The sequence below is a fragment of the Pseudorca crassidens genome, chromosome 1 (assembly GCF_039906515.1).
Source record: "Pseudorca crassidens isolate mPseCra1 chromosome 1, mPseCra1.hap1, whole genome shotgun sequence".
Lineage (NCBI taxonomy): Eukaryota > Metazoa > Chordata > Mammalia > Artiodactyla > Delphinidae > Pseudorca > Pseudorca crassidens.
In genome coordinates, this window is record NC_090296.1 from 26,270,227 (window position 1) to 26,295,914 (window position 25,688).

General features: G+C 53.2%; 1 protein-coding gene across 9 annotated transcripts in view; it reads right to left on the reverse strand.

Annotated features, from left to right (window-relative positions):
- TMEM63C (transmembrane protein 63C) overlaps positions 1-25,688 on the reverse strand; it is a 135,115-nt gene that overhangs the window by 15,369 nt on the left and 94,058 nt on the right. For 7 of the 9 annotated variants that reach the window (XR_010941430.1, XM_067729507.1, XM_067729487.1 and 4 more), the window contains 13 exons: positions 19,561-19,723; positions 18,935-19,014; positions 18,458-18,539; positions 15,031-15,068; positions 10,027-10,169; positions 8,570-8,618; positions 6,655-6,763; positions 5,197-5,270; positions 4,506-4,586; positions 4,270-4,393; positions 3,382-3,515; positions 1,808-1,930; positions 1,217-1,370 (listed from right to left, as the gene is read on the reverse strand). Coding sequence is in view for 8 of the 9 variants with exons in the window: in XM_067729507.1 (XP_067585608.1) it covers positions 1,217-1,370; positions 1,808-1,930; positions 3,382-3,515; positions 4,270-4,393; positions 4,506-4,586; positions 5,197-5,270; positions 6,655-6,763; positions 8,570-8,618; positions 10,027-10,169; positions 15,031-15,068; positions 18,458-18,539; positions 18,935-19,014; positions 19,561-19,710 (1,341 nt within the window). In the remaining variant the exon portion in view is untranslated. Of the gene's footprint in view, positions 1-1,216; positions 1,371-1,807; positions 1,931-3,381; positions 3,516-4,269; positions 4,394-4,505; positions 4,587-5,196; positions 5,271-6,654; positions 6,764-8,569; positions 8,619-10,026; positions 10,170-15,030; positions 15,069-18,457; positions 18,540-18,934; positions 19,015-19,560; positions 19,724-24,764; positions 24,841-25,688 lie in introns of all 9 variants that reach the window. The other 2 variants (XM_067729541.1, XM_067729516.1) reach the window with 1 other exon arrangement.

A 25,688-nucleotide genomic window follows, 5' to 3' on the forward strand; every position in this document is an offset into this window, starting at 1 on the left:
GCCGGTGGCTGACACCCCAAGGTCAAGTGACATCCCCAGGGAGTGCAGGCCTTCGACGCTGAGGTCACGGGAGGGGTGCCCTAGGCTGCCCCTAGTGACTTGGCCCTAAGGCCACAGCCAGCTGCTGTCACTCATGTCTCAGACCTCAGGGAGGAGACACTGCTTTTTTTTTTTTTACAGTACGCGGGCCTCTCACTGTTGTGGCCTCTCCCGCTGCGGAGCACAGGCTCCGGACGCGCAGGCTCAGCAGCCATGGCTCACGGGCCCAGCCGCTCCGCGGCATGTGGGATCCTCCCGAACCGGGGCATGAACCCGTGTCCCCTGCATCGGCAGGCGGACTCCCAACCACTGCGCCACCAGGGAAGCCCCCGGAGACGCTGCTTTTGTTGTGATGTTGTGTGAGACGTGGCAAAGAGGGGGAGGGTATGGAGCAAGACTTCCCAGGGAGAGCTGTGGTGCCCTTGCCTGGGGCCTATTGAGAAGCTGACAAAGGAGGCAAAGGTAGGCATCGGCAGCAGACGTGCTTGGCTGCGCGCACGCGTGGGTGCATGTGTTTTGCTGGAACAGGCACAGGGATAACAGGAAAGGAGGGGCCTTCTGGGATCACTACGACAGCCTTGAGGCTATGGAACTTGGAAACGAGCCAGTCCAGCTCCTCGGAACACCTCTGTCCATATGAAGCAGCCCTTCCCTCCAGGGATGACTCCTGTGAGCCATCGCACACGCCCAGCCAGCTGTGGGTGTGTCTGGAAGTGCGGGAAGTGGAGACAGAGCTGGAGGGCCTTCTCCTCTAGAAGGGCTGCCTTGGAACTAACCTCTGCCTGCCCCGCTCTCAACCCTGTCTTCAGAGCAGGGAGCCCAGCTCTAGGGAACGTGGGGAGAACAGAGCTGTCACGCTCGCCACACCTTCTGCTGCCCCTTTTGTACCTCTAGCTGGGCCCAATGTAAAGCAGCCCTCCAAGCCCACCCCCCAAACTCATCCCAGAACTTGCCTGGGGCTCCCCCACTCTTCAGCCCCGGTCCCTAAGATGGGCAACGACCCACATTCATGCCCTTTAGAGCACAGGAAGCGCTGTGCCACCATTTACACCGCTGCCACGGCCACAAGTGTGCGGGCATCGGAGTCACGTCCCAGTGGGCCTCCCACCCCCTCCTCGCCTGAGTTCTTCCTTCATCTCCCTGGGGCCCCCGCGCCTGGCCTGGGCAGAGGAGGCACCTTCAGCTTCTCCATGGGGCGGGTGACGTTGTACATGTCGATGGTGTTGATGATGATGGCAGGCGTGGTGAGGAAGAAGAAGAGGAGGAAGAGGAAGGTGTTGATTGCGATGAAGCGGGCCCACCAATGGAAGCGGCGGACAGACAGGTGTTTCCTGGGCAGGATGGAGGAGGGAGACGCCCTTAGGACCCCGGGTCTCAGCCCTCAGACACAGCCCGTGCTGCTTCCTGCGTGCCAGCTGTGGACCAGGCTGCCCTGGTCTAATTCAAGCCCGTGGGCCCACCCACACCTGCATGAGACAGCCCTGGGCCTTCCCCTCAGTCACACCACTTGTAAAGCGAGCCAAAAAAACGATCCGAATTCTTTCTGCAGGAAAAAACTCTTTCCCCAAAGGCTGGGTGCCTTCCATGCTTGTGGTGGGGTGGGCTTGGGCGTGGGAGGAGGCTGTGATGCCCACGAGAGAAACAGCCCAGCGGGGGCCGTGTGTGGGCAGTGAAGCAGGAGGACAGGCCCTGACTTCCTTCCCCGTCCTACGGCCTTCTTCAGTCCCAGAGGAGCTCAAAGGAGAGGGGAGGGACGGAGAGGGCTTACCAAATAATGTCTTTGGGATGTGGGGCAAGGACAACCCTCCAGCGGTCGGATTTGACGACGGTGGTCACTGAGGACTGCTGGGCCGACACACCGCACTGGATGAACTTGTAATCCTCCAGGATGCTGCGGAGATGCGGGAGCAGACAGAGGTCCGGGGGTGAGGACGATGGCCCGCGGCAGGGGAGGGCTCATGCCAGGGGCCCGGGGCCGCTGTGGCCATCCCACAGGTAGAGACTCATCCACTTCCTGGGAAGTCTCGGAGACTTGGATATGTCTCTCTCGACCTTGTAAGTGGGCAGTCCCCAAGGCCTAGTCACTGAACGAAAGGGGCGTTAGAGGGAGGGACTGTCCAGGAAAAAAGGGGGCCACACGGTTCTCAGTTCACGTCTTTTCCCCTTAACAGTAGTGACAGCACAAAGACGCGCTCTTTCTGTGAGGCTGACAGGAGAGGTATTCATTTCAGCCCCATCTTAGTATCCATAGCTACCGACTATTGAGTTCTACACAGTGCATGACGCTGTGCTAATTGGTGATTAACATCGTCTTAATTGCACAGATTACTGAAGACACAACCAAAGAGGGGCGGGTGCTGGCACCGGAGCCTCATCTTTGGTTTTCTAATTCACACATCTGCTGTAATTAAACCTTAGATCCTCTCTGCGGAGAGTGTTCTCAGAAAGTTATTGTCTTATGTAGATGTATTGTTTTCTATAACACATACACTAACTAGAACACATATCCCTTCTTAACCCTCTGGGAGGAGGACAGGGAAGATATACGTAATCAAATCTGATAGGTAAGAAATTAGAGGGTGTAAGTGACTTGCAAAATTGTACACAATTTTTTGCGACTAAACTCTAGCTTCTGCCACTGTTCCTTGGTAGGGTTGGGGGGGGTGAGGACAAATGTGGTGAGTGATCAGGCTCCCTCGGGGAGAGGAGGGCCCCATAATCCTCAAAAGACTGATTCTGAGGCTCCCATCTATTTGACCCAGTCCTAAGATTCCTTCCAGAACATTCCAGAGTGGCCCTCATCCACTCCCTATCAAGGTGGGGCTGCCAGAGGCTGGCGTGGAGGAGAGAGGAGGCAGTAGGGCTATGAATCAGGGGAGGTTTGCAGCAGGAGAGGAGCAATGGCAAGCAGAGCTCCTCTACCCTGACTCTGTCACTCGTGGTGAGGGGAGGGGTGATGTGCAATGAGGGAGAACTGGGTGCCATTCTTGTCAAGGCCTGGAAGAGGAACCAAGAGGTCAACAGCTACTCTGACCACTTCTGTGCTGAAGCAAGAACATATGGGAGTGAAGAGCCCAGGGCCTGGGCATCTCTGGAGACAAGCTGAGCCTGGCAGCTGGGGGAAGACGGATGTGGCCATGCTCTAGAAAGCAAGATGGTGGCTCCATGCCCATGAGGAGCATGGAGGGGTCGAGGGGAGGGCAGAATATGGCAAACCGGAGGGAGGCTCTCTCTCCTCCTCCCCTTGGCTGGAATGGGGGTGAAAGAGGATGGTTTCAGAGAAGCAGAGGCCCACTGTCAGGGCTGGGCTGGGCACAGCAAGCAGCTGGCCCTGGCACTCACTGCTTTGTCATCCTGGAGTCCTGGAAGGTGACAAAGATCAGGTCCAGACGCTTCAGCCGCACGCGGTTGAGCTCAGCGTTGAACTCATCAGTCAGCTGCTCCTCCAGCTCACTATAATACTGCTCTGCGTCTACCTGGGGTGAGATGTGGCCCTCAGAGCTGGAGCAGCCAGAGCTCCAGGCCTCACGCCTGGATGGGAGGCCTCTCTCCACTCAGGCGGCAGGCCCGAGGGCTTGGTTCCATCCCCGGCTCCCTTGGAAGCCCGGCAAAAAGCTCCAGACCCCAGGTGGGCTCCAAGATCCCAGCTCTAGAAGAGGAAGAGGCTATGACTCTGAGATTAGCTCCCTGCTCTTAGATCTAGCGAAAGCGAGGCATCGCTGGGGGTAAGGGGGTGCCTTTGGACTCCGAGTAGCCTCCAGAGGAGTGACAGAATGTGTCTGTAGCATTTTCAGGAAAGGGGATGATTCTTTTTCTGGACTCGCTGGAGTTCAGTCCTGCCAAGACCTCCTTCTAGCCACGGTGGTTGGGCGATAAGACTGAATCCACTGCTTTCAAATATTCCTGTCCTAGCTCTCTGAAAGCCTGAGGCCTGGGAGCCTATAGCAGCCTGCTGTGACCTCACTGGTCCTCCCATCCAAGCCCAGGAGGGGCCAAGAACAAGCGTCCCTGGATCGCTCCGGAGGGGGCCCCAAGGAAGACTCCTCTCAACAGCGAGATAGGACGGGTGGAAAGGAAAGCAGGAGCCAGGTGCCGCAGCACAGAGCAGACCTGAATGAGGCCTGTGGCCCCAGGGTGCGGGCAAGGGGCACTGCCCAGAGCCCTGGACAAAGCCTGGAGACCCGGTGCCCTAGCCCCTCCGCTGTGTCCCCCGATGCCCTTGCCAGTTACCTCTTTAAAGCAAACCCAGCACTTGCAGAAGCACAGCCGGGAGCAGGGATGGACCTTGATCATCACCTTCCCCTTCTTCTTGGCCTTGGCAGTGTAATAGAGCCGGCCCCGCATTGCATGGCGCCTGTCAGCCAATGGGCAATGGGAGAAGGATCTTGTGGTCAGGGTGCCAGCAGAGCCACAACCTCTCCTTCTCTCCCCACCCCAGATTCAGACAGGTCCCGCTACAGCCTCACCTCTGATCGTCCAAGTCAATCAGGGTCCTGACGTCGTAGCAGAAGTGGACTCTGGTCACTACGCACCCTGGATAGGCCTCACTGAAGCCACAAACATGGAGGTTGAGCCATTCCGTAGGGCTGGGGACCTCCCCCTTCCCCACCCCCCACCCCCTACCCAGAGCTACAGCCTACAGGGCTAGGGGGCTCAGCTATACCCATGGTTCCTGCTGCTTGGATGGTAGAATCCACCCCTTGCTCCTAAGGCTGGATGTCAGGGTTGATCCCTGTTAATCTGAGAGTTGCCACATCTTCCCCAGGTGACACAGAACAGGGCCAGGGAGCAGAGCTGGAAATTGCTGCTCATGGAGAGATAACTGGCTCCTGTGGCTAGGAGCTCGGGTCACAAAAGTTGCCTCAAGATGACCCGCTCTAGATAACTGCCATCTGGCAGCTCCCTGGGCTCCACAGTTGGCGGTACAAGGGTAAGGCATCCCCCATCACACCCATGCCATGCAGAAATTCCCTGACTTCACAAACCCTGCTCTGGCCCCAACCAGGGCCTCCCCCATTCTGCAAGGTTGATCCTGAGCTGAATCTGGGGTGAGCCACAGCCCCACTCCACCATCCTGTGCATCACGACCCACATGAGGACCCAGGCAGGGTTACCAGGAGGATGCAATCCACACCTCAGCCCACCCGACCCACTTACTGAAAATGCTTAATGATGATCTCTGGGTCTTGGATGTCCGTGGGGACATAGGTGATCATTAGTGTCCTTGTGACCTAGGTGGGGAAGGTCAATGGAGAAAGAAGCCTGTGCTCACACAGGACTCCTGGAGTCTGGGTCTTCAGGTGGCCCAGAACCTGGAGTAGGTTTTCTACTCACACCAGGCCGCCTCCTTGCTGGGTGAGCCAGGTGTCAGCTGCCCCAGCCCGTGTCCCTGGGGTCAGCAGGCCGTGGGAAGCTGCAGCCCGGGAAGCTACACCTCTGTTAACCTCTGTGCCCCCCGTGGACCCCTTGCCATAGACGGCTGTGATGGAGGGCGAGCCAGAGGCTGCAGACAGGGCCTGGGAAGGACCACAACCCACGCCCTGCAAGGGCTGCTCACACCCTCTTGTTGATTACAGTCTCCCCGCACCTCCGCTGCTCCAAGTGATGTCCCACCTCGCTGGGTCGTCCCTCTCATCAGACTGTGCAGGGGAGTTAGGAGGCGAGCTAGACTCTGGGGAGGGAATGTGGAAGCCCCTCAAAGTCCACATTTTATTCTGTGAGTGGGAAATGTCTTCCTGAGCCATCGCCTCAAGGTGACAGTCTGGTAAACTGTGCTGCAAGAGAGGGGAGTCTGGGCAGAAGCTTCTGGTGGCAAGAAGGAAAGCTGAAGTGGCCGAGTCCAGACTGGTCAGGGGTGCCCAAGCCTCAGGCTGAAACATTCGGGATTACCTTTCAGGGGTATGTGCGTTTGCATTCTGGGATGGGGTAAAGTGAATCCGTCCTTTAGGATGGACAGCTTGAAGAAGCTGATCTCGCTTTTACCTGCCACCTTCCACCGCAGAAGACCCTACCCACCTAGTGGTCCTTCCTGGGATCACCTCCCAAATAAGTGAACACTACTCAAATCCCTGTCTCAGGGTCTGCTTGGGAGGTAGGATGGGGGACACACAAACCAAGACAGTGGGGACAACACTGGAGCAGGACATGGGGTCTCTGACCTCAGGGAGATGGTGGAAGGGCAAGAAGCTTGGGCACAGCAGGTCAAAATATCTACCCAGAGGGTCAGCAGGGGGCCTTGGCCGCTGAAGACGGAGGCCCCTCGCAGGTTCAGGGCTTAGTTAAGCCTTTAGTTTTCTGATGGTGGGGAGCTCCAGGGGTCCTTGGAGAGGGTCCAGGGCAGCAGGGGTGCAGGGGGAGGAGGCACCTGGGAGCAGCTATTTACCAATTGGTTTGGAAGTGTATTAGTGGTTTAACAGCCCAGACAGATGTGCCAGGTGACGATTCCCAGGGATAAGCAGAGGAGGCTTGCCCTACTCAGGTGAGACTGCCCACCCCCAGGTGTGCAGAACACACCAAGCTGGGATGCCTCTGAAGTATGGGAGTGGGATGGTGTCCAGCTGGGGAGAGCCTCTAGCCGAGAGGGTGTTGCTCTAGTAGCTCTTTTCACTTACTCACCTTGTAGCTCTTCTTGGGCACAAACCCTAAACAGTGATGAGTCATGAAGAGGAAGTTGGTGACAAAGTATAAGAAAGCGAAGAAGCTGTGCAGCCACAGGAACTTACTCCTGCCAAGAACAAGACACAGGAGGCGTGAGACCCCCACTTCCACCCCGCACGGTCTCCCCAGCGCCACCCTCTGGTGCCTCCACTCAGGCACCTTGGAAGGGAATGGAGAAGGGGACGTCCACTCCGACTAATAGAGGCTCACGTTCATTGAGTGTTTACTCTACGTCAGGCCCAGGGTGGGACTAGATGCTTTGTGGACATTTTCTCACTAGACTCTTGCACCTCGTGAAGGTGGTACTGTGAATGTCTTCAGTTTACCCGTAGGGAAACAAGGGCTAGAGTGACCGCTCGAGGTCACTCCTAGCTGTGGCAGTGCCGGGAGGTGAGCTGCAGAAGCACTTACACTCTTCACGCCGTGTCGTGCTGCCGGCGGCTGTGGCTCAGGCCGCCCCCGCCGACCGTGAGGACAGCAGGAGGGGCCACCCGGCCTCTGTGGTAAGGGACTCCGGGGTCACACGCAGGCCTGCAGATTGGGCCCGCCTCCCTGGGGTAGGAAGAGGGCTGGCCCTTGGGCTCTGTGTTCACGTGATGCTGTCCCAAGGCACCCAGCCAGGAGGACTGCTTGGAAATAGGGCCCGCCTTATGTGGTGCAGTTGGAGGAGAGAAAGGCTGCCTTGCTTCAGAATGTCTCCTCACCACTGTCCCCGCACTGGCATTTCACCTAACCTCCCCCATCTAGTTACATGTTTCTCTCCTCAGTGTTCTCGGAGGGGGCACGGTGCCATGGTCCCTAAGGGACATTCCAGCTCTCTGCCAGTATGGACTTACAAACGTTGAAGGCTCTTTGCTGTCCTATTAAAATTCACTTCTAGTTGGGAAGTTGTAGGTGCCACACTTACAACAGTGGCTGGCCTGGGAGAGGCTGGTAAGCTCTGCTCTGGTGTTGCCAGTACCCGGGAAAGAGTTGGTTGAAGGTGGAGGCGAGAGGGTGCCCAACCATTCTGCTGAGTTTGGACTTTGATGGATTTGGAATTTGATGGAGTTTGCAGGGGTGCAGGGGCAGGGGACCAGGGGTGGGGCAAGGGGAGGTGGGGCAGGAGTGTGCAAACCCCACTCACACCTGCTTCAGGTACTGGAAGTAGTGCTTCAGCTCTGTCAGGAAGTCGGCCAAGCCTGGCCATGAGACCTAGGGGGGGACTGATGTCTCAGCCTGGACCGGCAGGGCCGCATCTGGCTCAGTACAGATTGATCTGGTCACCAACTGGGTTGGCTGACGTTAAAATCCACAGGTTCCCGGATCATGAGGGCTGGAGGGGGCTTAGAGGTCATGTCCAACAGCTCTTCCCCCCACCATGGACTAGGGATGAAGCTCAGAGCGGGAGGGTGCACTGCCCCAGACCCAGGGCCGGCTAATGGCAAAGCCGGGGCATGAACCCAGCTCCTGTGGTTCCTCTGTCTCGCTGCTGTGGGAGTCAGGTCTGAGCTTCACTCGGTTATATGAGGGTTGACCTGAACTATTTTGTGGGCAGGGAAGCAATACCTTAAACCTCTGCTTACTGCAGTAATCCTGTTGGGAGCTGGACATACTAAGCAAATAGGACCATCTTTGCAAATCTTCAGGAGTGACCGGTTTAGGTAGTTCCACTCATTACAGAGATGGGGACACTGAGACACCAAGAATACTTCCCTACCAAGAGGATGCAACTTCCGGCATCCCACCTGGAACCTGGGCTCCCCAGGAAACCAGGCCTTTCTTATCAGCAGGGTGGGGCTCATGCTTCGGACCCACACATTGGACCATCTCTCCACGCTAACACCCAGCCCCCAAGCCAGTAGAATGGGAGGTAAGAGGATCAGGTACCTACTCTGTGGAGACATTGACAATGGTGGTCCGACCAAAGTGACTATTCCAGTCTGAAAGAGAAGAAAGTTGCTGACCTCAAGCCTGGCACCTTGACTGGTTGGGTGCCAGACTTCAGGGTTCCTGAGCGAACGCCCGGGGTCTAGAGATGCTTGTCTACGTCCTGGTCTTCCTTCTAGTTCCCCAGAGCTTGTCCCCAGCTTCCAAACAGCCCCATCAGAGGCCTCCTCTCCTCCCTGGGACTGCTGACTGGGGCTCCTTGGCTGTGAAGCAAGACCCAGCATTGGTGCGGCAACCCCAGGGCGTGACTGACTCAGGGTAGATACCGGTGAACGCTGGTGGGAGGGACCCGGCAGCCCCACCATGAGCGGAATGATGAAATTAGCAACACTGTTACCGCTGGCAACAATCACAAAACCCAGAACTTCTGAAAATGCATTGCTGCCTCATTCAAACAGAGCAAATCCTTCTGGCTGAGTGTATCAGTGCGCTGGTTTAGACATCTCCAAGTTTTATGAAATCATACTATCATTGCCGTACTATCATACTATCATTGCCAACATACTAGCTCTTAGGATGAGAATCTGGGAAGGCAGGGCTCAGTAGTTATTTACTCTGGTGGTGGTATTTGGTAGCATGAGAAATGGGGGCTACCTTGAAGTAACTGAGGTCTACCACTGGCCGAGGAGAAATAGGTGGAAACTTGAGCAATCAGCGTACACCTGGCTGCCACCTGGGCACTTAAGGTGCTATCCTGTACCACCTAGTTGTATGGGCCTCATACAGCTCTATGTTTGCATTTCCTAGTGAAACTCTGGCTGTTATTCAAAGTGCCCACTATCAGGCACTGTGCCAACCACTTGACACGCATTGTCTCTCTATCCCTATGACAGTTGAGGAAACTGAGGCCTGAGGACACTGTATAAGATGAAATAATTTTCTGGGAAGCAGATGTGGGTAAAAGTTGGGGAACCATGATTTTTCTGTCTTTGAAGCCCAAGCCCTCACCCACCACATTATTGTGTGAAAATTTACCCTGTTATAAGGAGTGTGGATAGAATCCCTATGAGAAATTCTGCGTGCTGTGTCCATCAGAGTGGGTACAGAGAGAGATCAGGTCCAGAGATCTTTGTAGTGGGTCACATGTCATAACAAGCCCTCCAGGAACATCTGGACAGATGCAGTGTGGGGTCATAAATAAACATTCAGTTTTAGACTGAATTACTACTATCTGCCTTCTGTGTGCCAGGCCCTGGGCCAAATTTATACCAAAAGAGGTATCATCTCCGGTTTCCATGTGAGAGAACTGAAGCGTGGGTTGCCTAAGGTCACATAACTAATTTTGAGAAGTGCAATTAAAATTTAGATTCCTAGACGCTCAAGACCCAAGTTCTGTCCTGCCTACCGGGCTGCCTCTTAGGTCTAGTGGGCCGGGCCCGGGACCTGCTGAGCTCTGCCTACCCAGAACATTTCCAGTGTAGTTGATGGGCAAAATGATGCCCAAGGAGGGGATGCAGAGGATAAGCACAAGGATGATGAGATGATACTGGAACATGATGTAGATACGGGCATCGTCTCCACACTTGCTAATCAGATCTTCGTTCCTGGAAGAGACACAGAGACAAGGACATTGCTCAGGAGCCAGTGTGGCTACAACGGAAGTCGGAGGTAGAGGAAAGGGAGAGAAGATGACCACCCTACCCCCGAGTTTTTAATCTTTAGAGATATCACCCTTCTCAAAACTTGTTATGCCTGAATTGTATTTCACTGAATTTCACAGGCGTATCAAAGATAGAGGCTACAGATACACTCCTGGGAATCCAGAAGCCCTCTTAAATCAGGCATTTATTTCCTCTTTTATTGCTTCTTCAAACATGTTGAGTGCTTGCTATAGCGCAGGCACTGAATAAACCATTAGTGATAACAGGATTCATCCTATTTTTCAAAAAGTTGTTCCTTAAATTAAAAAGGGGTACTCAAAGCCACAATGAGGTATCACTCCACACTGCCAGACTGGCCAAAGTTGGAAAGTCGGTGAGGAAAGTGTTGGTGAGAAAGTGCTGGTGAGGGTGTGGGATGCCGGGAGCTCTCTCACACTCACGGGTACTTACTCTGGCACACAGCTTTGGATAAGAGTGGACATTATCTACAGAAGTTGACTATAAGTATACCCTATGACCTAGCAATTCCACTCCTAGGTTTATACCCAACAGAAATACATGCACATGGGCACCAAGAGACATGTATAAGAATGTCACAGACACGTTATTTTGTAACAGCCCCAAACTGGAAACAACCTAATTGTCTATCAAAGGTAGAATGGACACAAGAATTGAAATATATATGTAGTGAAATATATATATAGTGAGCTATATACATCACATTATATGTAGGTAATGAAATACCATACAGAGATAAAAATGAATGACCATAGCTGAACCCCACAAATGCAACGTTGAGTAAAAGATGTCAGGCACAAACAATACATACCATATCATTTCATATACAAAGTTCAAAAATAGGCAATACTGAACTACAGAGTTAGAAGTCAGGATACTGGTTACCTTTGGAGAGGCGGGAGGTGATAGGAGATTGGGAGGGAGAAGGAGGAGGGCTTCTGGGGTCTTGGCAATGTTCTAATTCTTTATCGGGATGGTGCTTGTATAGGCTTTGCTTGTGATGATTGAGCTGGACACATTTTTTGTGCACTTTTCTGTATGTGTGTTATACTTCAATTAAAAAACTTTAAAGCAATACATGCTTATTATAGAAACTTTGGAAAATAACAAAAGAAGAAAATCATTCACCTACAATCTCATCAAACCTAAGATAATGGCTATTAATCATTTTGGCCAATTTCCTTTAGCTTCGTATTGTATTGCTGGTTTAACTTTGACTGTAGTATAAACAGCATTTGATGTACTGCTCTTTTGCTCAGCATTTAATCTTAAGTCTTTTCTGACCGTTTTACATTTTGTCTAAATATTTTTATGGCTGCCCAATAATAATGGTGACCATAGCCTCTGTTTGTGGATTATTGATTCCCACCCAGCCCCAAGCTGCACGCCCCCGCCTTTGGTGGACGTGCCATAGTTTACTCACCCTTGCCCTCTGATCAGACTTGAAGGTTGCATGCAACTTCTAGCACTCAGTCCAGGATTCAGATTTATTTTTCAACAATATTACAAAGAGCATATATTTAAGGCTTTCAGTATCACCATTTAGGTAATTATTTAGAGCTCTCAACCTTTTTTTAACTTCAAGCAGTTAAAATACTTCCTGCCTTGGACTTGAGAATTAAATCCCAAGAATGGGGTGGATGAGAACTGGTGAGAAGGGAGAATGGGGGAATGTCCCCCTGCAGGCTTGGGGTGCCAAGATCTGCTCACCTGATAGAAACAGCGTGCCAGAGGCAGGGTGAGAGCCTCCAACCAGGTGGAGGGAGCAGAGGGCTGGGCGGGACGAAGAACACAAGAATCTCCTTTCTGGGCTGACAATTCCCGCCTCCCCACTGGGCCCATTGCTCCATCTGCACCGGAAGCGCAGGTTATACTCAGCAGCCTATCTTACAGTTCTGAGGGAAGCCTGAATTTTTGAGTCTGCCTATACATATTCCTCTACTCAATTCTGTTCTCTTCCCGCCACTCTTTAAAGTGCCGGCCCCATGACATTCCAGGCATCACTCTTTCTCCTACTCACAATTAATTCTCATCTCTGCCCTAATCACTTCCTCTCCTCTACCTCTTGCTGGAGACTTGCTCTACCTGTCTCATCTTTAAATTAACATCCATCTGTCTCTACAGATGCCCACACTTCTTCCCTTTCAACTACAGCCAGGTTCAAGGGCTCATTTGCTACTCTTAAAAAACAAAACCCCAAGAAACTCCTTAAGCATCCACTCCTTCACCAGTTTCCCTTCAAGTTCCATCCAATATCCTTCCTTCCCTGCTCCCACCCACCTCTTGAAAAAGGTGGCTTCCATTCTCTGCCCCTACTTCTTGGACATCTCCTTGTCCTGGAACTGCGCTCCCAGTGGAGATTCGCATCCCCAAAGCCGACATCCTCTGCTGAGTGCTCATGCTACTCAACCTCGTAGGGCTGGAGGCTGCTGACCACACCCTGTCTGGACCTCGCGCCTGCCTGGCTTCAGTGAGCCCGTGCCCTAGAGGTTGCCACCTTTTCCTCTTGTCCCAACCAGTCTCTTTCTTGGGCCCTTTCCCTTGGGTGTCCCACCTGCTCCCATGACTTCAACTACGACCTCTGTGCACCCATATCCCAAGTCTAAATCTCTAGGTCCGACCTTTCTCCTAAGCTTTAATCCTGTTTCTCAACAGCCTGCCGGTCAACTCACATGCTCATCCCGGCCCTATGTCATTAATTTCCCAACTCATCATATCTCCTCATCTCCCAGCTGGTGGTATTATTACCCTCCGCAGAAGCCAGACCTCGATTTCTCCCTTTTTCCTAACCAGGTGGAAGCCAGGTGGAAACAACCCATTGACTGTTGTTGCCCCATCATCTCCCTCCCCACGTCTCCTCCGCACTGTTTCCCTGGTCACCAGCACCTCTCACCTGGACGCTGGAAAAACCTTCTTAGCTGCTCACGTTGCCTTTGGACTCTTCCTACTGCCATTCACCCCTCATGCCCCTGCCTACAAACAGACATCACCTGAGTGCCCCGCTCAAAAGTAGTCGCTGGCTCCCTGCTGCCTCTAAACCAAAGGCCAAGATTTTCGGTATGGTAGTCAAGATCCCAGCTGATCCTTCCGGCCCAATCTTTCATGCCCTCTCTTGCTACGTACTCTTGTTTCTAGCCACACCAGAAGATTTACCATTTCTGGACACTCCCTGTCCATCTCTGCCCCAAACCTTTGCTCATGCAGTCCTTAATTTCTGATGGGCCCTCCACATCACAACGGTCAAAATTCTTCCCATTCCCCAAGGCCTCGCTCAAAACTATGCTTCTTCAGAACCCCCAAATTGGAATTAATTTCTCGCTCTCCCAAATGCCCTTTGCCCAGCAGTTATGCTCTCCCCATTATCAATCATGTGTAGTGGGTCTTGTCAACCCATGTTTTTCTAACTAGACTGAGTGGGCTTTGTGCGCTGGGACTTTGGCTTCTGCAGGAAAGGGCGGTCATGAAGAGCGGCATGAGAGACTGGAGGTATAGGTTTCTCTTAATAAAGATGTATTTATGCAAGCTGGTGCATGTTTTAAAAATTAACAAAGCAAAACCAGAGAAGGTGCCAAGAAATAAAAGTCTCCCCTCCACTCCCCCAACATGTGGCTAAGATTCCCACCCACGCACAAACTAGCTGTATCACTTCCTCGGGACTCTGGTGAACGATGAACAAAGACGAGAGGCCAAGGCCATGGGGAGTCCTCCACCAGTGGAGCTGGGGCTCAAACCCCAGAGGCTGCTGGTCCCAAGCCCAGCTCTGGATTCCCAAGGCCCAGTCATGGTATCTTGTGCCCCCAAAGGGTCCCAGGCCCTTCCACAGGTCTGGGGAAAGAGAGGTGCCCTGGTGTAGCTCATGCGGGTGGATGGGATCTTGCGGCAATGTCTGAACGCTCCCAGCAAGGCCCTTGAATGGTGTGGGCATGGAGGTACATGAAGGAAGAAGCCCTAAGGGCCTTGGCAAAGAAGCAGACGCGCAGGTCCAGGCAGGCCCCTGGTGCAGGTGGCCTCTGGGGAGCACTGAGGCTGCACCCTAAGGCAGGCATCACCAGGCAAGGACGGACCCTGGAGGAGGGGTTCAAAGGACAGGCAGGGCAGGCCAGATGGGGGATATTTAGGGAGAGCCCAGGAACACACAGCGCTCTGAGGTGGCGACAGCTGTGTGCACACATGTAAGTGTGTATGCACATGTGTGTGCACGTGTGTGTGCACGTGTGTGGAGGCATGGAGCTCTGACAGGTGTCTGCTCTGCGGAGGCGTCTGGCTGGTATGAGGCCATCGGGAGATGACAGGTGACTCGGGGTCTCTCTCCTTGCCAAGCGGGGTCTCACACTAAAGAGATCCAGAAGGTGTGGTGGGCCAGGGGCTGTCCCTCCGTAATGGGCATGGAGGCTGGGAGAGGAAACCTGCCCTTCCGCCTGGTGGTTTTTGTTTTTTCCATCTAGGCAAATATAAGGAATGATGTTCACAGAAGTAAAGCAAAGAGTACCTGGGAAGGATTTCTTTTTCCTCGTGTGGGCTTCATAAAAGCATTTTTACAAGCATGTGAGAGGGGTCTTTCCTGAGAACTGTGGCAGAGGGAAAATGGGCTGTGGGCAGCGTCCAGTTCCCATTTCACCAATGGAGCACAAGAAAGCGTCCTGTGCCAGGGCCGGGCTGCGGTGGGCAGGGGGAGTGGGGAGTGGACGTTGGGACACAGAACTTAGGCCCAAGGCCTGGTCCTGCAGGGCAGGAGACCCTGTCCCCACCCTCCCCCAGACAAGGCTCAGGAAGCTCAGGCACTTACTTCATGGTGATGGTGTTGAAAAACCAGGAATAGAAGCCCTGGGGAAAAAGGAGAGAAAGTGTGAGAAAACCCAGCGCTGGGGCGTCCGAGGCAGTGAGGCAGTGTCCGGGGCTTCCTCCCCCGGCAAGGTCTGGACTGGAATCGGTGCTGAGGGAGATGTCTTTTCAGAAGTCGGGCATCCTGTTACAGCAAGTGGTGGCTTAGAGGGTGGGCCTCAGACTGGAGGGAGAGAAGGGACTTTGGGGTGGATGTCAATTGCTTTCTGTCTGTCCCTCGTTGCTTCCTTCTGGGAAATGCCCCTCCCCTATGCATGTGGCCCGTCAAGAAGGTGTCTGCTACCAGTGGTCAGTTGACCAACGGGAACATGACCCAAGAGGGACCAAGCAAAATGCTCTTAAGGGGACTGATATGGGTGTTGGGAGAAGGGTCTTCCTCTGAGTTCTTGCATCTCGGTCAACACCAGGCATCCTGGAGGGGCTCTGTGAGTCTTTGATGCCACATGCAGGAGCTTGTCTGAGATAAAAAGCCTGCTCAGAGGAGAGAGGACCACAGAGGGGATCCTGGTGGCAATGCTGGACTTCCTGGATCTAGCTGTACCCGAAGCAGCTGCTTCCCTTAGATTTCCCCGCACTCAGGCCACACATCACCCTTTTGTTATAATGCTAACTCGAGATGGGTTTCTTCTTCTGCATCTGGGGGTCCTGTCGATTATACATTTCTCTCAGGGTCTTGCTGTCTGGAGTTTCCGGGTGGTGGGAAAAGGTGGCCTCAGCCGGGGGCTGGGAGGGGCTAGAGAGGCAGTCAGCTCGGGGACTGTATGCATAGGGTAGGCAGAGGGCCACAGCTCTAAAAGCTGCCAGATGTTGTAGCTGCTTCAGTTACCCTGGTCATGCTTCCTTCTGGGATCCCAGGGGTTTGGCAAAACCTTGGAAAAGGCTGCAGCTCTTGATTGGGTCACGAGCCCATCAGCGACCCAGGCAGGCCCACTTGGTTGATAGTCCCCCAGAACCACATGGATTGGGGAAGGCATATTTCCCAAAAGGAAGAAATGAGGGGCAGGCAAACATGAAACAGAAGGAGGTTCCCACCTTCTAGGCCTCCTCCCTGTGCTGGGTGGGTTGACAGTGGGAATGCCCATCAGGAATGTCCACTTGTGGGGGGACCATTTCCCCAGCTATATCCTAGGGAACTAAAGTAGGGATAAAAGCCCGGGGATGAGGCAGAGCGATGACGGGAAATGGCATGATGGTGGCAGTGGCGACTGGGAAAGTCCCAGGGAGGGGGTGAATTGCTAGACAAGACTTGGGCTGAGAGTCTGGCCACCCCTTCCCTACATGGGGAGTCTTTCCTCACCTCCCACCTCTGGGCCAACGTGCAATTCATTAAGGGAGCAAGCAGGTTTGCTGACGGGCCCTAGTGGATATGCAGAGTGGAGGAGTATCGGTGGGAGGACAGAGGTAGTGAGTAGAAGTGTGGCCTATGTACCCATGAAAGGCACGTGGACACAGATGTGTGAGTGACCAGGTATGGACCCATATTCTCTCTTTCTCTCTCCCTCTCTCTCACACACACGTGCACACACACACACACACACGTGCGCGCGCGCGCGCACACACACACACACACACACACACACACACACACTCCCCTGCATATATATTGTACCTCTGAAAGGCATAAACCATTCAGAAAACTTAGCAGCTGAACAGTGGGCCTGAGAAGCAGACACATCTCTCCTTTTCTCCCCACCCCGTGGAAATGGCCACAGGCTCCCAGGAGCCAGCTCAGCTGACAAGCCTGAGTGACAGCGGTCAGTTCACTGCACCCACCTCAGTGGCTCCATCCTCCCCACTCCCGCCACATCCGCCCTGACTTGCTGAGGGCGCTATGAGGAGACCTGTTCACTTCACCCACTCCACTCAGCCTGGCTGAGGCCTCGCCATCTGCCAGGGGCTACCTCAGCGCACTCTTCCTCCGTGTCTAATTTCTACCCTTTTCTGTTTGACTACCCCACTGCTGCCATCATGATTTATCTTCTAGATATTTTTAAAATAAAATGTCATTGTACAGAAAAAAAAAAACCACACAAAGCTGAAGTGATGTTTCTAAAGATAAATCTGAGAATTGCCTTGCAAGGTAGGTGTTACTGTCCTTATTCGACAGAGGAAACCTCCAGGACGTGAACCTGTCTGAGGCTCCCATTCTTGTCAGGGGCAGGTCTTGGCAAGTAAAGGGACCAGGTCTCTTGGAGGGATGAAAATGGATGAAAATTTGCTTCCAACAAACACATATCAGATACTAATTACACGACAGGCTGGACCAGGTGCTGGGACAGTGGGGAGTAAGACCGGTATAGCTCTCAGTGGGGGAAGTGGGCACACTAGATTAACTGTGTAGATGAGGAGTCATCACAGACTGGGTTAAGACTGCTGAAGAAAAGGAATGCAGGGACTTCACTGGTGGTCCAGTGGTTGACGATCGGTCTTGCAATGCAGGGGATGCCGGTTTGATTCCTGGTCAGGGAACTAAGATCCTACATGCCACGGGGCAACTAAGCCTGCAGGCCACAACTAGAGAGAAGCCCATTCGCTGCCACGAAAGATCCTGTGTGCCGCAACTAAGACCCGACGCAGCCAATAAATAAATAAATATTTTTAAAAAAATAAAATATACGTTATTTAAAAAACTTAAAAAGAGGGCTTCCCTGGTGGCGCAGTGGTTGAGAGTCCGCCTGCCGAGGCAGGGGACACGGGTTCGTGCCCCGGTCTGGGAAGATCCCACATGTCTCGCAGCGGCTGGGCCCGTGAGCCATGGCCACTAAGCCTGCGCGTCCGGAGCCTGTGCTCCGCAACGGGAGTGGCCACAACAGTGAGAGGCCCGCGTACCGCAAAAAAAAAAAAAAAAAAAAAAAAAAAAAGGGAGGGAAGATGATCCGCAGACTCAGGTGTTTCTGAGAGATGAGAACTGAGGAGAGCCCATTGGATTTCATCGCATGGGACCGTTGGTGGCCCTGGGGCTGTCTGGGTGGGAGCCACGTGTGAGGGGTTGAGGAGTGAGAGGGAGGTGAGAATGTGGAGACAGCAAGCCAGACCTCTCTTCTGGAGTTCAGCTCGGACCAGTCCCGAGCGCCATCTAGAGCGCTTTAGCTCCACTCCATCGCTCTGGAGGGCCTTCCTTGCTCCCTTTCTCCTTCGTGCACTTACTGCCACCACCTTCTCGGCACCCTAGGAGGCAGGTACGGTCAGTGTCTCCATATTTCCGATGGGGAGACAGGCTTGGCAAGGTGGAGGCATTTGTCCAAGGTCACGTTGCTAGGAGTGGTTGGGTGGCTGATTGCAAAGCCCCAGCTGATGAACCCGCTCCTTCCTGCAGATGCCCGGACCCCTGCCCCCGCCCTCACCAGGCCCAGGCCCACCCCAGCACCCACCTTGTCCCTGTGTTCCATCTCCAGGGAAATATCCGAGGGAGACGTCTTCTCGCTCTGCTCCCCATAGATCAGCGAGGTCAGGCTGCCGGCCAGGAAGGGTAGTGGGGAGGTGGAAAAGGAGAAAGTTCTTAGGTGCCAGCCTTGCTCCCTGGGCTGAGGGCTGTGGTCCCCTCCTGCCCAGTAGCAGACATGCCTCAACGTGTTTGCTGAGCACACAGCTCTGGGCACAGACAGGTGGCCAACGCATCTTGGGAACCATGAGATCCAGAAAGGCTGAGATCGGAGAAAAAAGTGGCCTCGTGCCCAGAGGTGGCTGCTCTCCAAGTCACCCTAATGCAGGGAGGGCTAGAACACGGGCAGGGGTGGTAATAAGATGCCACCTGCTGACGAGACACCTGTGCAGTATGGGCACTGGTCACAGCAGCACATCCCCCGATGAAGCTAGCAGCTCACTCCTGACGCCCAGCCTCTCCTCACCTGTCGTTGTGTATCAGTAGAGCCAGGCGTCCGTAGTCCCATGCGGCTTTCCGGAGGAAGGAGTAAACCAAGACGATGACCTATAGGTCAGGAAAAGCAACATGGCGCAAGAGAGCTCATGGATGCCTTCCCCTCGACTGACCCCTGAATTCCCATGGGGAAGACTGTCCCTGAGGTCCCCAGGGGCTCCCCGCTAGGTGGCCAGCTCTGTCAGGGTGGGGGTCATGCCTTCTGCAACTCTAGATTCCCAGTGCCCGGCAGCATCCCAGCACAGAGTGGATGCTCAGAGTGGTTGAATAGAGGCGCTGGTGGCATGTTCAGAACAGTGGACAGAGCACTCGTTGAATAAATCAGGGGACAGATGGGAGGCTCAAGGGCACTGGCCAGGGGGACCTTTGGACAAGGGTGCAAGGAAGAGAATCAGGGATTCCACTGCTCCTGCAGTCTCCTCTTCTCCAAGGCCCACCCACCCTGGGCCTCCCTGGGCAGGACTGACATTCAGATAGTTCCCACCACTGTGGCTGGCATCCACGGACAGCTGGGGTCCCTTGTATCATTTGTGAAAGCTGGACCATCCACCCTGGGTGAGACCTCTCTGTCTGCCCACTGCACTGCCCAGAACTCACCACCCACAAGATAACGTTGAGGAACAGCACAGTGGGGATACCCCCAAAGGGCTGCCCCTGCAGGACAGTGCTCCGAGAGTGGAAGCAGTCGTCAGCCGAGAAGTTCCGGGACTTTTCCACCATATTCAGGTTGCCCGGCGAGACAGTCATCCTGGGAGGCTCCCTGGTGAACAGAGGGGTTTCCAGGTCAAACATGAGGCCCCCCTCCCCCCCCCCATTATGCAACACGCAGAAGCCTGCCGGGGAGCTGGGAGGGGTGCGCTGAGCTTATAAATGGTCAAGGCAGGAGGCTCAGCCCTGAGATGGCATGCAGCCCTGTCCTTTAAGACAGGGGTCCCCAACCCCCTGGTGGGACATCACACAGCAGGAGGTGAACAGCGGGCCAGCGATTACAGCCGCTCCCTTCGCTTGCATTACCGCCTGAGCTCCGCCTCCTGTCAGATCGGGGGCAGCATTAGATTCTCACAGGAGCGGGAGCCCTACTGTGAACTGCACATGCGAGGGATCTAGGTTGCGCGTTCCTTATGTGAATCTAACGCCCGATGATCTGAGGTGGAGCTGAGGCGGTGATGCTAGCGCTGGGGGGCGGCTGCAAACACAAATTATCATTAGCAGAGAGGTCTGACTGCACAGAGACCATAATAAATCAGTTGCTGGCAGACTCATATCAAAACCCTATCAGCGAGTGGAGAGTGACAATTAAGCTGCGTCTTACAGAGCAGACTAGACATAAGCAACACACTTCGGGTGTCACTGTCTCCCATCGCCCCCAGATGGGACCAGCTAGTTGCAGGAAAACAAGCTCAGGGCTCCCACTGATTCTGCATTATGCCGAGTTGTATAATTATTTCATTATATATTACAATGTAATAATAACAGAAATAAAGTGCACAATAAATGTAATGTGCTTGAATCATCCCCAAACCATGCCCTACCCCCGCCCCCAGTCCATGAAAAAATTGTCTTCCATGAAGCCGGTCCCGTGTGACAAATAGGCTGGGAACTGCTGCTGTAAGACACCACTTCCTCAAACCCAGGGCCAAGATGACAGAGTAGCCCAGATTCCCCGGGAGAGTGTTTATTTTGTACCACTTGCTCCTTTTGCTAAAAGAGTTGTGAAATGCACGAAGCAGTCGTTCCAATGGGCCTTCCTACTTCTACCTTTGTGAAGCTTTTCTTGTACATAAACGGACCAGCCTCACAAAGGTCTCAGAGAGGAGAGGTTCAGTTTAGAGGGTGGAACCGCTGTATCACGGGGTGCCGCGCAGGTAGGGCCACTGACGATCATCTTTAACGTCTTACGATTCTCTCATCTAGTTTCCAAGAAAGGCAATAGCTCCCAAGACTAAGTAAGGAAAGGATACAGAGTGCCTGACACACAGCAATGACTCCCTGTTTCACCTAGAACTTGAACCGGGGAGATCAACACCTGTTCATGGTCGTGAGCCAATACAGTGAGTCAGAGACTCAGATGCTGAGCTCGTGGTCACGGGCATCCGTATTCTTCAGACCTGGGTAAGAGCAGAAAGTACGAGCAAAAGCTGGATGTGACCAGCAGCTGCTTGGACTTACCTGCAAGGTTGCTCTGATTTTAAAAGATCATTTGTTTGGGCTCCAGACTGCATCACACTCTAGAAATTCTTCACTCCCATTCAAGAAAAGTAGGCTTGTTCATTCGACAAATATTTGGTGAACGACTGCTTTGTGCTAGACTAATGCTGGTGGTATATCAGTGAACGAGACAAAAAAATCCCTCCCTCGTGGGATTCTAGTGGGGAGAAGCAGTGCAGGGGTCAGGGTGAGATTAGGATTGTAAAGAGGGTGATTGCGGAAGGCTTCGCTGAGAGGATGACATCTGAGCGAAGACTTGAAGAGAGGGGAGCAGACCATGCAGCCGTGGGGGAAAGACACTGCAGGCAGAGCAAAAGCCTGGGGCGGTAGTAGTGGTGGTGCAAGCTTGCCTGGAGCAGAGGAAAAGCTAATGGGCCGGTGTGGCTGGACAGGGGAGAGTGAAGGGCATGGGGGGTACCTGAGCAAAGGAGTGACATGAAGTGACTCATGTTTTAAAGGGGTCACTTTGACCCTGGCACTGAGAATAAATGGGGGTGAGGGCAAGCAGAGAGGTCATTTGGGAGGACTCTGTGGCAACCCAGGCAAGAGATAGCGGTAGCCTCGGGCTTCCCTGGTGGCGCAGTGGTTGAGAGTCCGCCTGCCGATGCAGGGGACACGGGTTCGTGCTCTGGTCCGGGAGGATCCCACGTGCCGCGGAGCGGCTGGGCCCGTGAGCCATGGCAACTGAGCCTGCGCGTCCGGAGCCTGTGCTCCGCAACGGGAGAGACCACAGCAGTGAGATGCCCGCGTACCGCAAAAAAAAAAAAAAAAAGAGAGAGATAGTGGTAGCCTGGACTGCGATGAGAGCCGTGAGGTGGTCAGATTTTGGAAATATTTTGAAGGTGGAGCCAACCAGACTTGCTGATAGATTGAACGGGGAGCGTGAAAGAGAGGAATCCAGGATGACTAAGGCTTGTGGACTGAGCAACTGGAGGTGCTGCCATTGGATGAAAAAGACAGGAAGTGCTGGATGGGAAGTGCAGGACGGCGGGGGGACCGGGAGCTGGGTTGTGGACATGCCAGGCAGGTGGCTGGATATGCGTCTGCGGTTCAGAGGAGAGACTGGACACACAACATGGGAGTCGCCAGCATGGAGACAGATGACGGTTCGAGGCGTAGGACTGGATCACTGGAGTGGAGGGTGAGGGTCAAGTTCTGAGCCTTGGAATGCTGCTCTAATATATGCAAGTTGGTCAAATGAGGAGGAAGCAGAAAAAGAGACTGAGACGAGCAGGCAGTGAGGATGGAGGAACAGCAGGAAACGGTGCTGTCCTGGAAGCCAGGTAAAGAAAATGCTTCCCGGAGAAGGGAGGGGCCAGTTGTGCTGATGTGGTCAAGTAAGAGTAGAACTGAGGAGGAGCCACAGTTGAAGCAAGGTGGAGGTTATCGGTGGCCAGACTAGAAGAGCTGCAAGAGAGAATGATAGGAGAGGATTTGGAGCCAGGGGCGTCAGCAACTCTTTCGAAGAGCATGGAGAGGTGGAAGTGGTTAGGAAGGGAGAAATAGCTGCGCATGGTATGCTGATGGGAACGATCCAATAGAAAATAAAAATCTGGTGATGTAAGAAATGCAGAATCACTAGAGCAAAGCGAGGATGTAGGAGGGGTTGGGAACTAGTGCCCAAGGAGAGAAGCTGGCCTCTGCTGAGAGCTGAGGGCGGATAGCTGACCCGCGGTAGCAGGAGTACTGGTGGAGATTGTGGACGTGCTTTCCTTACAGTTTCTATTTTCTCAGTAAAAGAGGGAACAAGGTCTCAGGTGAGTGTGTGATGCTGGTGGTAGGCAGACATGGGCTGTTTGAGAACAGGAAGAAAGGTAGAAGCAGAAATCCAGAGGAGTGAATGGGTTAGGGGAATGTAGCAGGACTGACGGGCAGCTCTAGGGGCCCACTGAGGTTCACGGTCTTGAATTTCCAACAAGAGCAGCCAGACTTACTGTGCATTTCCCTCAACTGTATCCATCTGTGTGCTTACAGGTGTGAAAGAGTCACACAGATAGTTTTAACCAGGGTGGAGGTTTTCCCAAGCAAGTATGAGAATGAAACAAGAGGATTGAAGGTGAAAGGGAGTAATTTTAATGACTGGCCGTGGAATTTAAGGCACGTAAGGAGAGAAATGAAACGTGAGAAGGGCGAGGAACAGTGAAAGCTGTTGGAGCTCCAGTGGGTAGAAGAATTTTTGAGTCCTAGAGGGTGTGAGTTGACAGACAGAAACTGGCTGTTGGAAAATGATCTGGGTGATGTTGAGATTAAGAAGGGATTGCAGTTATTGGTAGTGATAAGGTCTAGGGCATTTCCATGGAGTGAGAGGCTGAGTGTCAAAGAACCATGGGGCTAGACTGTTAGACAGATCATCTCTGTGGATATGTGGATACTGAAATCAGCAAGAATGAAGACAGGAGCAGTAGTGTCATGACATTGAGGCAGGAACTGAACTCTTCCAGGAAGGAGGGGTGTGACCCGGGTTGGGGGGAGTAGATGCCTATGACACAGAGGGGGAGCAGGACGTCTAGGCTGACACCCGTGGGTACAAGACGGGAGCTTTTGCAGGGAGGAGGGAAGAATAGTCTGAAAGTTACAAAGAAGAGCAAGAAAGACATCTCTCCCATCCCCAGGTCCATGATATTGGGAGAGAAACAGAAACCACTTGCGGAGAGGGTGGTAAGGCTCCTCGGGAGTCTTGGGTTTCAGTTCCCAGTGAAAAGGTGATGCTCTGAGGATCTGGGGGGTGTTTCTGGGCACCGCGGGCTCTGGCACTGAATCCCAGTTCCAACTCCTACTTGCCAAGCGACCTGGAGCAAGCTCTTTATCCATGCCTCATTTACTCATCTGTAAAATGGGGATGGTGCTATCAGTTAGTACCCACTTCACAGTGCTGTTAAGAGGGACATGTGGACTAAGGTTTATCAGTCATGGAGAAAAATGCCTGGAACACAGGAAGTATCCCATAGATATCTGTAAAATGAAAAGTGGACACAGAGTTCCAGGGGACACATTGGAATGGTTCTAGGTACTAGGGATGGTTGGGTGCTGGGGATGCAAAAGGGAATAAAGGACTGGAGTACAGGAGACAAGAGGTGGCCCGGGAGTCTGGATTCCCTGTGCTAACTCACAAAAATAGGGGAAAAGGGCGTAATGAGATTAGTCCTGGAAAAAGGAAGGAGGACAACACCCGCCTCCGGATCAGCATCTGACGGGAGCAGGGAGCCTCTGGCCTATCTCCTTAAGTTTCCCTACTTTCTGCTCCCCTCTTTCTGCCTAGGTTGCCCACAGTTTAATTATCCCAGGTCACTGGTTTCCACGCATATACACTGACATGTTTAGCCAAATGTAAAAGTGTAATAGTTTACGTTGAACACAGTACATTTTAACAGTAAGCCATCTGCCAGAGAGTCAGAGTAGCAGCGATGGCATTCCTGGGGTCTCTTGGCAGACGGAACAGGCATCTCAGCCATCCCAGGCTCTGGGTCAGCTGTGGCTGGAAGCTACAGTTCTGCCGGTGGCCACTCAGGGGAGCCCTTGTTGAGGAAGCAGGTGGAAAAAGGAGGGAGGTGCATCTGGTTAAGTCTGCAGGCCTTGGGAGAGACTTTTCCTACCTGAGTCAGTTCTCCAGCGAGAGTCCCAGTCAGGCCTGGAGGCCCCACTCAGCTACGGGGCTCAGCTACGGGGCTGCTGGAAAAGAGCAAACGCAGTGGAGAGTCCACGAGACTTAGGAACCCAGACTGCCTCTGCTGGAGGCATCATCCCTCAGGGCCCCTTTCGTCATCTTTGAGCTTGGAATGCTCTTCCTTGATCATGTGTGTGTTTTGCCAATAGGTTTTTGCAGTCTTTTGCTTATCTTTTCATTTTCTTCGTGGTGTCTTTTGAAGCCAAACTTATAACCGAAGTTATAAATTTTGACAAAGTCCAATTTATCAAATTTTCTTTTATGGACCATGTTTTTGGTATTGTATCTAAGAAGTCTCTGCCTAACCCAAAGTCTTAAAGATTTTCTTCAATGTTTCTAAAAACCTTATAGTTTTAGCTCTTACAGTAACGTTGATGATCCATTTTGAGTTAATTTTTGCATATGGTGTGAGGTAAGGGTCTAAGTTCATCTTTGGGCATGTGGCTATCCAGTTGCCCAGCACCTTAAAATGAGGGGAACAGGGGCTTCCCTGGTGGCGCAGTGGTTGGGAGTCCGCCTGCCGATGCAGGGGATACGGGTTCATGCCCCGGTCCGGGAAGATCCCACATGCCGCGGAGCGGCTGGGCCCGTGAGCCATGGCCGCTGAGCCTGCGCGTCCGGAGACTGTGCTCCGCGACAGGAGAGGCCACAACAGTGAGAGACCCGCGTACCGCAAAAAAAAAAAAAAAAAATGAGAGGAACAATTCATAAGGCCCTCTCTTCAAGGCTGTCTGGGGACTGGAACCAAGGATGTGAAAGAGTTTTGGTGAGCTGCTGCACAGCCACAAGGACTTGGGACTGTTGCTATTATTTGGTTAACACTATCCATGATGAGGGCAGGGGAGGGGTCCTG